The sequence below is a fragment of the Mustela putorius genome, unplaced genomic scaffold, assembly GCF_011764305.1.
Source record: "Mustela putorius furo isolate JIRA1106 unplaced genomic scaffold, ASM1176430v1.1 tig00003869_pilon_pilon_pilon, whole genome shotgun sequence".
In the NCBI taxonomy this organism is placed as follows: domain Eukaryota; kingdom Metazoa; phylum Chordata; class Mammalia; order Carnivora; family Mustelidae; genus Mustela; species Mustela putorius.
The window spans coordinates 7,983,638-7,995,864 of NW_025422021.1; the positions used below are offsets into that span (position 1 = coordinate 7,983,638).

General features: G+C 33.8%; 1 protein-coding gene across 2 annotated transcripts in view; it reads left to right on the forward strand.

Moving 5' to 3' along the window:
* OLA1 (Obg like ATPase 1) overlaps positions 1–12,227 on the forward strand; it is a 175,315-nt gene that overhangs the window by 122,681 nt on the left and 40,407 nt on the right. For both annotated transcript variants that reach the window (XM_045066650.1, XM_004774363.2), the window contains 2 exons: positions 2,260–2,340; positions 2,654–2,751. In XM_045066650.1, the coding sequence (XP_044922585.1) occupies positions 2,260–2,340; positions 2,654–2,751 (179 nt within the window). The remainder of the gene's footprint in view (positions 1–2,259; positions 2,341–2,653; positions 2,752–12,227) is intronic.

Sequence of the window (12,227 nt, forward strand, 5' to 3'; positions counted from 1 at the left end):
GTAAAAAAAGAAGAATTTTAAATTTTAAAACATTTTTACTTTCAACTCGTCAAATACTTGGTCATACTCTATAAATTTTTCTTAAAAGGTTTGAATGTGGCTTTAATGAACATACTGTTTGAGAGCTTTAATTATGAGTAAATTCTCTTTAAAATTTGACTGTTTCTAATTGGTAGTATAATGTGTTGGTGTGAGGAGAAAAAAAAAAGATTATGTGATAAGATTTCAGTGTCTGGAGTGATTGTGTTAATTTAATTTAAAATGAAAGAGAAATACTGAAATTCCTTCACTGGTGATCATCGTCTATTGAGGCCCTTTGGTTTTGTAAAAATGTTTATAGTTACAACAGTATGTTATACTTTTTATATGATTAAAATTTAATTTCCTTCCTTATTTTTGGTTTGGCTTCCTTTTGTCTATTTTCTTCTCTTTTCTTTAATTGAAAAAACGAATGGAACCAAATATAAGATGGTACCACTGTTTTCTCCTTCTTTTGTATAATCTTGTTGCGTGTCTCTACATAAGCTGTTCTGGCCACTCATCATAGTAACCAGCTGGGCCATTTCACCTGCTGGAGCCATTAAAGAGGACTCTCTCCCCCTAGATTAATCCCCTCCGACATTAGTTTTTTGCACTGACAACTGGAGCAGGCATTCAGAATTTGCAGGTGGCCAGTGTGACGCACATAATTGCCTACAATTTTAGGCAATGAATAAAAATGGTCTACATTACTTGTCAAAGGTTGTATATGCAGTGCCAAGTGAGATCTATGGGAAGCCTTTTAGGGTTTAAAGAACAGTTAATAGCAAGGCTGCACAGGGCTTTTTTAATCATAATGCATTTGTAATATAGCACTTTGATCTTCTCCTTGTAGGAAATGGTGTTACATTAGCCACTTTTAAACATTTATGAGTGAAATTCAGTTATAGAAGAGTAAAAGTGATTATTCTTAAGCAGAACATGTTAGATTTCATTAAAAGTTTTCAGCTTGCCCCTTCCTTGTTAAAATCTGTGGGAAGTCCTTTTCCTGGAGAGTTTCAAATCAGGATCTAAGGACATAGGGCTTTTTCCTTATTTTTCCTGTTGGTAACAGCAAGATTTGGAAGGAAGGTATACTAAATATTGAGGTAATTTATACAAGTGGATATTTATAGAAAAATAATTGATTTATAGTAAAGTAAATACATCGATAAAAGCCTAAAAAAATCTATTACTGATAATTGTGTATCACAATAAATTTGTGGGAAATGCATATTTAAAACATATCCATAAATTATCTTTAACAACAACAACAAAAAACCAGATGACTCTCAAACGCACTTCTTCTGGAAGAGCTAAGTTTGACCTTTCAGACCCAAGAGCCTTTTATTAACACCTGCCTGTAAGAAGAACCTTGCCACACGCAGCTTTTAGATTCAGAACCACAAAACTGATGAGGAAAGACTTGAAGGGTTCAGTTTGTGTCACTTGCTGTTTGCCGTTTCCATTTCACAGATGATTAATCTTTCTGTGAAGAAAGGCTAGAGAAACAAAGCACATTGGGCTCTTCCTGCAGTTACTCCTTCTGAATGCACACTAGCTTGCTAACTAAAAGGCCTTTAGATTTCCAGCAGAGAGAGATGTTCTGAAAGTGAATGCAGCTGGTTGGAGGTCACCAGTGCAGGGCTCTTGCCATTGTGTAATGGAGGCTTTGGCAGGTTGGGTGGGGGGGGTGTTGGAGCAGGGACAGGAGAAGTGGGCAGGAAGAAGGTGTTGGCAAAAAATTAATTCTGAATTAAAAGGGTTTGGCCAGTTGATTTAATATTTTGGAGGGTAGATCATCAATAATAGGTTCAATTTTTTCTATTTTGTTTGTTTTTCTTTTTAAGGAAGAAATTATAATTCAGTCTCTTTCCAGTATTCCCCCCTCCCTCCATTTCCTAATAAGCATGTTTATCTTGTAAGTGGCATCACTAGGTGATACTGAAATATTATTAGCTCTTATAGTCTTTGGTGTATGTGAATTGTCTTGAAATTTTTAAGACTATAAGTAATTTTGCTAGTATTCCACATTTTATATATTAAAATGTTAATGCCACAATGTTTCATTGGTATTTGGATTTTTAATGAGTTATTAAAAAATAATTATGTGTATGACTTAGTTCCCCTTTTGTATAAAATTGTTTTTACTTTGAGGATTTGAGAACTTTTAATTTTAGTATTTATTTTCTGAATGTTCAGTGTCCATCTTGTATTTACTTTTTTCTCAATCTTGTGCAGGATATAATGTGCAAAGTCAAATCCTGGGTTATAGATCAGAAGAAACCTGTTCGCTTCTATCATGATTGGAACGACAAAGAGGTAAGTTGTAACTATCATGCCTTCTATTCCTGCCTTGGCATTGACTTCTTAGGGAACAAATTAGATTTTCCATTATTATATATATAATTACTGTTAATATCTAGTTAAACTTTATTTCCGTCAATGATTGCTTACTACCAGGCTTGTTATTATTTTCTTTTCCCCTACTCCTGATATTTCATAACTGCTAATTTCTTGGAAACAAGAATTTTGAAAATGAAAATGGCTACTTGTTTGACAAGAGTTTATTCTCAAGTTACTCAATGACTTGCTCAACTTTTAAAAAAGATTCTTTCTCTATCTCCCACTCTAGATTGAAGTGTTAAATAAACACTTATTTCTGACTTCAAAACCAATGGTATACTTGGTTAATCTTTCTGAAAAAGACTACATTAGAAAGAAGAACAAATGGTAAGTTTTTCCCCCTCAGATATATTCAGACGTATCCTGGCTCTACCCATAAACACATGTACATATGAACTTATGGCTATGTTAGATTTTAATATTTTTTCTCCTTATTATTAAAAAGTTTAAAATGGGTGAGAGAGCTTTGTCTGGTTTTGTACATTCTGAGATGAATCTCCTAATTGATCTACACTGAGAGAACTTAAGAAGAAACAAACAGAATTAAATTAGGCAATATTGAATCATGTGTATTTACTTATTAAATTTAAATTTAATAGATGTTATTGTTTGTTTCCTTTGCAAAATGAGAATAAATGTAGTTAGAGTGAAAAAACTTTTAAACTGGGAATTTCTAACTGTGTTGATACTATATGTGGCCTTAAAATACCCACTTGAGATTATAGCTAAGTATAAGTTTTAAAATCCAGATCAAATGCTTTAAAATTTTTTTTCAACTAAAAATACTTTATGTGAGGGGGGAGAGGAAAGGAAGGTATCTGCTTCAAATACTTGTAAAGTTTATAAAGGTAAAAACTGCGCATTCATGTGTTGTCATTTTTGACATGTAACCTAAATGTACAAGGTTTTCTTTCATTCACTAATAACTTCAGAAACTCATACTTCATGTAACGTGTGGGCATGTGCACATTTGGCATTGCACTCACTATGACTTGCCTCACGGGACCCTCAGTATTTCATACTATTAAGTCATACAAACAAATCAAAACTATCCGGAGCAAAATATCTGCGTTCTCCTAAAATATATTGTCGGTTTTCCCCTGTACTTCATTAAGTACTTAGATGCACATGGTTTCAATTTTCCATTAAAAATTCTCATTTCCATATGATATCAAAGAGTGAGAAGCTTTAAACTGAAAAATAAACATTCATAGACTGGAAGCCAAAACAATAATTAATGTCAGATGGTTAACTCCAATAAATGATTAGAATAAATTCTGTGAAATTACTGCAACTAAAAATGCCCCATTGATATTACTTTAAGACATTTTGTGTTCCTGATAGGAAACTGAATTTGTCTTCTTTATTGGTAGGGTTCTAGAAAGCATAAACCTAACATGAAAATTCAGTTCTTACTGGTCAGTGTCCTCTAATAGATAATTAACTTTAAAACAATCAGTACTGTCTTATTTCAAATTCTTATAAATTTGATGACTAATGTGTTAAAAATTATTACCTTTGGGAAGGAATTTTAAAATTTATTACTTGACCTCAGTTAATAAATCTTATTGTTGTATGAATGGTAAGGTTTCCTGAGGCTTCATGAAACAATACAGACATCAAAGTTTACATGAAAAGGGATGAGTCAGTTTCCTTGCCCAAAGGGGCTTCTCACACCTGTATTTGGATGATTACAGGTAGAACTCCCTGGCTCTAATTGTATAGTAAATACCATTTCCCAGACCCTAATGGTAGACAGACTGCTTGGGAGACGCCAGTCTGTGATTTAGCTGTCGCCAGACACCCCATGTTTTTTGAGACCAGTTGTGATGATGATATGGTTATAGCCAATTGAAAGCAAACTCTTGTCTAAATAGCAAATTTTAATTTATAAAGATATAGAGGTATGGATGATCCTATTTATAAAACCAAATTTTAGATTTTATATATAACTAATGATCTGGTTTGGGGCTATGTGTATGTTTGGTGGGGTGGGTGGGGGGAATCAGATCTTGTGGAAGTTAGTGTAATTGTAGCTGAAAGATCAAAGACTGGGTAACTGAGTGATGTTCCAGAAGAGAATTTACCACATAGCCATTTTCTGTACAGTTTCTGCCGCCTGCTGTTCCTATTTTCCCTCAAGCTAGCCATTGACTACCCCCTGTGCATCCCTGCTCGTAAAAAATGATTGAGGAAGTATTTGTCATGTATTTATGAGTGGGAAACATTGTGTGATAGGGAATGGCATCTACTGGAGCCAGAAAGATTGCCATTTTCCTTTCATTCAGCCACTCTGCTACAGCTTTAAACCCTCTGTTTATGCAACATAGCCTTTGTATTAAAGTGCAGAATAAATTTTTATTATGAAGGATACGAACACTAGGTTTTCATCGTTTATAACACTGCAAGCAGATGTAAATAGTTAAGATACATTTTAACTACTAAATCCTTTTAATTTGTGTTAGCATCTTGTTTTTTGGTAGCATTTATATCTAAGCTCCATTTGCTTGCATTAGCTGCTCCTTTAGCAAAAGAAAAAGTTTCTGTTTTTTAAAGTTATTATGTAATATTAGTGTAGCAAATTAAGACTGATGCTGGAATATTATGTATTATTAGTGTAACAAATTAAGGCTGATGCAGGAAGTAGTAATAACTATTTTCATGGGCCTTTTAGATCTAGAAAACTATTTTAAATGGTCAGGAAAGAGGAGGAGGAGGAGGAGGGATTTGTGATTTTGGCCATAAGAGGAAGACCATAGGAAACTGTAGTTTAGTAGGTCACCATGTCAGACCTAATGAACATTTTAATTACTAGTTAGAGTTTACTTTAAATTTAAATGGTAACATTGTTTTTTAATCCTAGAAAAGAAGGGAGCATTTTGAAAGATAAGTCTATTTTGTTATTGAGTAGGTACATTGACCTTTTGAAAGATGTGAGAAACCAAAAATCGCTCGAGACATCTCCTCGCTGGTTTAACAATGTTGAATTAGTCATTTCGTTGATTTATGATTAAGACCTATCCGCTTGAGGAAAAGTGGACATGGTAGCCGAGTTAGTTACAGTTTTGTTATGATCAGATGACAGTAATCAAGATGATGTAAGCAGAATCCACAGAAACCTTTTTTATTATTACAAATAGCTATTCTTTGAATGCCGAAGTTGTTGTCTTGGTGAGTGCCAAGTGTTTTTGAACATTGGAGGATTTCATCTTTTAAACACGATCAGTTGTTACTTATAACTAAAATTGTACTGTAGGCTGTATTAATTTTCATTTGAGATTGCCTACTGAGTTATGGTATCAGGCAGGGCAGGTACAGGACATTAGGACTGTCAAACCATTGCTTAATTAGGGGTTTAAATTTCAATCCTTGCACCTTTGTGGCTTTGTAAGTAGTATATGCCATCCAGTTATGAAATCAGTAGAGCAAACTAATTTTAGATGTTTTGTATACCTACATAGCTTCCAATGTGTTCACTTGCCTCTATCTTAAAACTCTTGCCACTATTGGTAAAGGATAACTCCATTTTATTGCATATTATATACTACATATTAACATTCAACTGGAAAATATATCTGACATTTAAGACATTCAGACTTCTTACGTGTAAATGTATAAACATGATATTTGTATGCGCCTTGGTGGGCTTGTGGTCAACAAATATTACCCTTTGACTAATATTGTAGGAGTCGGTTAATCTGGGTATTGAATTGATTCATGACAGGTAGATAAATATTTACTATCTTTTAAGTTGTGTGATCAAGGGCAGTGTGTCTATTTCACTAACTGAATTCTAAATAGAAAAAGGTTTTATTAGTTCTTACTATTCCATGATTCAGTCCCTTCATTCCCCCCTTTCCTGTTTTTGTTAGTTTTCCACAAAATTTGTATACAACAACTGGAAATAGTTTGGGATACTATAAATTGTGTGCCTGGTTAGAGGGAGAATCGCAGAATAAATCCAACATTTCCTTGATTTCTTGAACTGTGTGTGTGAGAGTTACAGCTACTATATCTCAGCAACCCTGCATGAAGAAGGAAATAATATTCATTTTTTTACATATAATTTTTTATGTCTATATATCTATATACATAATAAACATATACATGTACATATATATATCTGTGTAAAGGCAAAACTATAGAAAACTATTCTAAGAAGTCATCAATTTCTGGCAAGATTATTTACTGAAACTAGAAATTTATGCTGCTGTGGGAAAAACCACATTGTCATACATTAGATTTACTTAAAAGAGATAAAATGAGAATAAGTATTCTTAAAAAAAATTATTCATTTTAGTTTAGGAGCTTCTCAAGTAGATGTGAAATTAGGTTTAATTCACATAAAGTTTTCAGAAACATACCCTGCTGTATAAAGCAAGATTCACATGTATGAGATTTTTAAATATTTTTATCGTTTACTAGTCTGGCAAAGAAAAAGCCCTGAAATACCCATACAGTGTTTTAGTGGGACTATGATTTCTATTTTTTATCATTTGTGGTTCATATAGTTTTGGGGGGTTGTTGTGTCTGCTTCATCTTGAAGTACTTAACATTGTGAAGCCTGTGAAATTACATTATTTATTCTGACTGTGTTCATACCTACTTCAAATCACAACATAATGCTGGTAGGTTTATTTTAACAAGTGAGGGGGTTTTTAGCTGAATTAAATCTTTTAAGCTGTAATTCATAATAATTTTCATAACTCAAATATTTTTTAAACAATATTTTAGGATTTTATTTATTTATTTGACAGAGAGACAGAGATCACAAGTAGGCAGAGAGGCAGGCAGAGAGAGAGGAGGAAGCAAGCTCCCTGCTGAACAGGGAGCCCGACGCGGGGCCTGATCCCAGGACCCTGGGATCATGACCTGAGCTGAAGGCAGAGGCTTTAACCCACTAAGCCACCCAGATGCCCCTCAAATACTCTTTTTTAATGATGATTCCTTTATGGGGACTAGTGCTTATATGTTCCTTTGACAGATACGAAGGAATGATAGGGCTGGTCAAGGGTATTCTAGAAGTCTAAGCAATTCTTTTTAAATATGGGATTGATTAAATTGGTGAACTTCTGTAAAGATATTCTTAATTTTGCTTAAGTTATAAATGAATCTAAAAATTTTTCTTAATTTGTTTTACAGTTTTGTTTTTGCTACTAGATCATTCTCAGCTATATGCTTTTTAATTTGTATTATGATAAAGCTTTGAAAAAGTATCATATGCACTGGGATTTCAAATAATTTCTGGTGAATGGATTTTGTGGAATTGATTATTTTCCAATTTCTTTGATCAGAGTCTTGAGAGCTTAAAAGAATATATATACTAAAGCAAAACAGTTTTTGTTTTGGTTTTGGTTTTTTAATTTTAAGAGATGGGACTCTTAAAGAAGTGGGAAGGAAAAGACCTTTCCCCATTCAGACATCTTTTTACTTGGAATGTACTTTTGGATTTGTACATATGTATACATGTAATAATACTTGTGAATTTCTTTCTGGCTTTCATTAAATGGGTTTTGGGTGCCTTTTTAGCAATTTCATATTCTTATCAAGTGGTATTAGTACCCTAGAGTGCTTAGTCATAACAAAACCAAATAAAAACTCTGATTCCGTATTATAAAAAAGATAACTGTAGGAGAAATCACATCTTTTTATAGGAATATAATGCTATTTATAATGCTCCCCACTGTATTATGCATTTCCCCTGGCTTATTTGCATTTTTGTCCAATACGGTTTGCAGACAATAATTTCTATTTGCAGAATGGTTCGTTGAATTTGAGAAAATGTTCATTTTGGGAGGGTCACTTGTTATTTTCATTAGCACATCTGTTGACTTACTAATTTATGAGTGATATAATTTATCAAGTATGTCAGGACATTTATCTTTTTTAAAGTAGCTGAGGAATTTGACTGCATGTAATAGGCAAACGTTTCACAGAATTCTTTCTAGCTTTAAGAGACTAAAGCTCTTTTAAAAAACAAGTGTTTTCTTACTAGAGGGGAGCTCAATAAGGGGATGTGTGAAATAGCTGATGGGGACTAAACTGTACACTTGTCATGATGAGCACTGAGTAATGTATGCAATTGTTGGATTCCTCTATTCTCCATCTGAAACTAATATAACATTGTATGTTAACTATATTGGAATTAAGTTTTTTTTTAAAGGAATAATTAAAATGTTTTCCATATTAAAACAGACAAGTATTCTCTAGAATTCTCTTATATGAAATTAAAATATATGTTCCCCATATATGTACACAAATACATAATCTAAGAAATGAAAGGGAAAGTTAGACCTATATAGTGTTTTTCAAATTACAAATGATTCATGTACACAAAATAATTTTCCTGCCTCTCTACCCCACTTACTTTGGTGAATAATTCAAGGACTATTAGTGTTTTTAAAAAATTCATGCCCTAGGGATGAAGGACCTCTAGATCAAATTTTGTTTCCAAAACTGTGAGTTGGGATGAGTTCCACTCATAAAATAGGAGTTTTGACTAGTAGCAGTTGGTAGAGGTGGAGAAGAATTTTGAACCCTAGAAATTTTAGGACTGTTGGCGGTAGGAGATATAAGCAGGGCCTTGTGAAGGAATCAGCATGGAGCCTTATGCAGTATACATGATCTGAGTAAGTTTTTCCTACGAGAAGGCTATAGAAAAGGAAAGGAGAGGGTGCCATTTGGGGCAATTTTGGTGTTTTGTCTAATATCCTGCTTGTGCAGAATAGGAAATGGGTATTGTTTCCACTGTTTTCTCCTATCTTCCCCGATGACAAGAGCTACCTTTGGAGTTAATGTTGTAGTCCAGCTACTACATTATAAGTTAGATTTTTGAGGGCTAGACTAAAATGTTGGGTACCATTAATAACATGGGTCTGTAAAGAAAATGAATTCTGGGGTGCCTGGGTGGCTCAGTCGTTTAAGCATCCTGCTCTTGATTTTGGCTCAGGTCATGATCTCCGGTTGTGAGATCAAGCCCTGCGTCAGGCTCCGTGCTGAGTGTAGAGTCTTGTTTGGGATTCTGTCTCTCCCTCTGCCCCTGGCCGCTCATGTGCACTTTCTTTCTCTCTCTAGAAATAAACAATGAAATCTTTAAAAAAGGAAAGAAAGAAAGAAAATGAATTCTAAGAAACTTTGAGGGTGTAGTCTATTTATAAACTAGGTAGTGTATATTATGACAAATTTTGGTATATTAAGAATACTGCTACTTGAGAATTTGAAATATTAGTGTGATGGCCCTTATTTTCTGTTAATTAGGTCTTTAACTGTAGGAAAATTACTTAGTCTTTCACGTATTGAAGACAATTCATCAGAATGTTCACATAAAATGTTTTCTGTATAAACAATATTTCCCAAATTTAATTATCATACTCATAAAGAATACAATAATAGAGAATAGACTTGTTTAGTCTTCTAAATGTATCTTCTGGATACGTTTTGTTGGTTTTTCTTTTCATTATATGGATAAAGGAATAAAATATATGATACTTGGGTTTACAGCTGTAGTTTGATGCTTTGAAATAGTTGTACTCCAAAACAAAACAAACAACCGAGGATCATCTCTATTGTACAGTAGCAGTCGCAAGAAAACTCCCATGATATCACCATCATCCTCCATGACTCTTCCTCTGTCTTCTCACTTTGGGCCCTGTGACTACCATTGGCAGCTTAGAGGATTTTATTGTTATTTCTTGGCTTCCATTCGATGAAATCATTGTTCATTACAATAGCATAATATTTTTTTTGGAAAAATGGCTGTTAATTCTTTTAAAAGCCTTTTCAAATAGTTTCACTATGATCTCCTATATCTCATTTTCTCTATTTTTGAATATGTAAGTGTGTGTGTGTTGGAGGTGAGGCAGTGAAGTTTAGTTAGTAAAGATCGTCTATAAGATTCCCTCTTCCAGCGCTAGAATTTTGTGATTTTAATGAATTGGATTATATCATATTCACAAAGAAAGGATGCCCATACAAATACCTAGTACCTTCTCAACCCTCGTGTGCAGGTTGGTCATGGTAGGATTTTTTTTTCTTCCCTAACTGTGGAACTATTTAGAGCATTTCTGAGGTTGCAAAGACCCAATTTATGAGCAACTTTTCTAGCTGGGTTGGAGACAAGACGTGATCTTTCCCCTACTCTCATTCCCTCTCTCACATCTCTAGCCCTTGAAAATAAGTCTTTTCTAGGTCTCACCATGTTACGATCTTTGCTCATAGTGAGTAGCTATTGCTTTGGCTAGAATGAGAACAAAGTAGAAATAAAACCTATCTGTAGAATGACATAATCTGTATTTGAGGCTAGTTATATTACTCAAGCTATTATATTTTTTTATTCTGACGTGATCTGGAAAGCATTTCCCCATTGAAAACATTGGATTATGAAATATTTTCAAAAGCCTACTTAATTCACAGTATAGTAGAAATAGTGCTATTTGGATGAGACATATTTTGGTATCTGTAACCATTTTTATAACCAGTTTTAAAATCTCCTTAAAAATATGCTCTAAAATAACTGACTTAGGAACTGTAAGTACACCCCTATTTATAAAACTTAGGGCTTCACATTGGTATACATCAGTCTTTTAAATGCTTTCTTAAGAAGAGAAATTAATTTCATAAAAACTGATTATGAATATAAATTTCAAATTTATGTTTCTCATGAAGACTGTGAACTGACTGAGGAGGTGGGTACTATGTTTCTTTTTCTTTTGTAAACAGGCAGTCATTGAGCCCTACTGTGTATCATGTACCATTCTAGATGGTAAACAGAAAAAAAAAAAAACCCTGCCCCCTTAAGGCTTATAGTCTCATGAGATAATAATAAACAACCAGTGAACAAATATTTAATATTAATGTCAGGAGATAACTAAAACAATGAATAAATATAAGGCAGGGGAAAGAGGGGGGCCATCTTAGGCTACATAGTTAAGGAAGGCCTTTATGAAATAAACGAGTATACCATGAGTGAATCTGAAGAAAACTCAGTCCAGGGAGAGGGAACAGCAAATGCAAAGGCATGCGTGACAGAGCATTGAAAAAGAGTAAAATCTGAAAACAGCCATTTGAAAAGAACTTTGTAAATTCTTATTCAGATACATTGACAGTAAGTTCTAAGTCAGTAGGTTTTAAAACATATTCTAAATATGTTGTAAAAGTGAATTCAAAGTTTCAAGAATGGCCATCATTAATCTTCTGGTTTGCGATAGTTAATTTCTTAGAGTCCAGAAAGATTTTATTTTGTTTTTTAAAGATTTTATTTATTTATTTGAGAGAGAGAGTGGGTGAGGGAGAGATGGAGAGAGAGACACAAGCAAGGTGAGCAGCAGGCAGAGGGAGAGGGAGAAGCAGACCCCCCTGAGGAGGGAGCCCATTGTGGGACTTGAAACCAAGACCCTGTGATCATGACCTGAGCTGAAGGCAGAAGCTTAACCAACTGAGCCACACACAGCCCAGAAAGATTTTAGATTGCTAGATGTTTTAAACAACCTTTAAAGTAGTGTTTGCTAATGTAGATTTACTTTGAATTTTGTCTTTCCTTTTTCATGCTTGTCTTTGGTGATCCTCACTACCACTTCCCTCAATGTACGACCTCAAAGAAGTAGATTGAACTTTACTAAAATTAATAGCTTGGGGAGCCTGGCTGGCTCAGTTGGTAGAAATTACGACTTTTGATTTCAGGGTTGTAAGTTCAGGTCCCACATTGGGGATATAGATTACTTAAAAATAAAATCTTTTTTAAAAAACAGCAACTTAACATTTGTCAAAACTTTGTAACATCATAATTTACATTAGTTCATCAGATC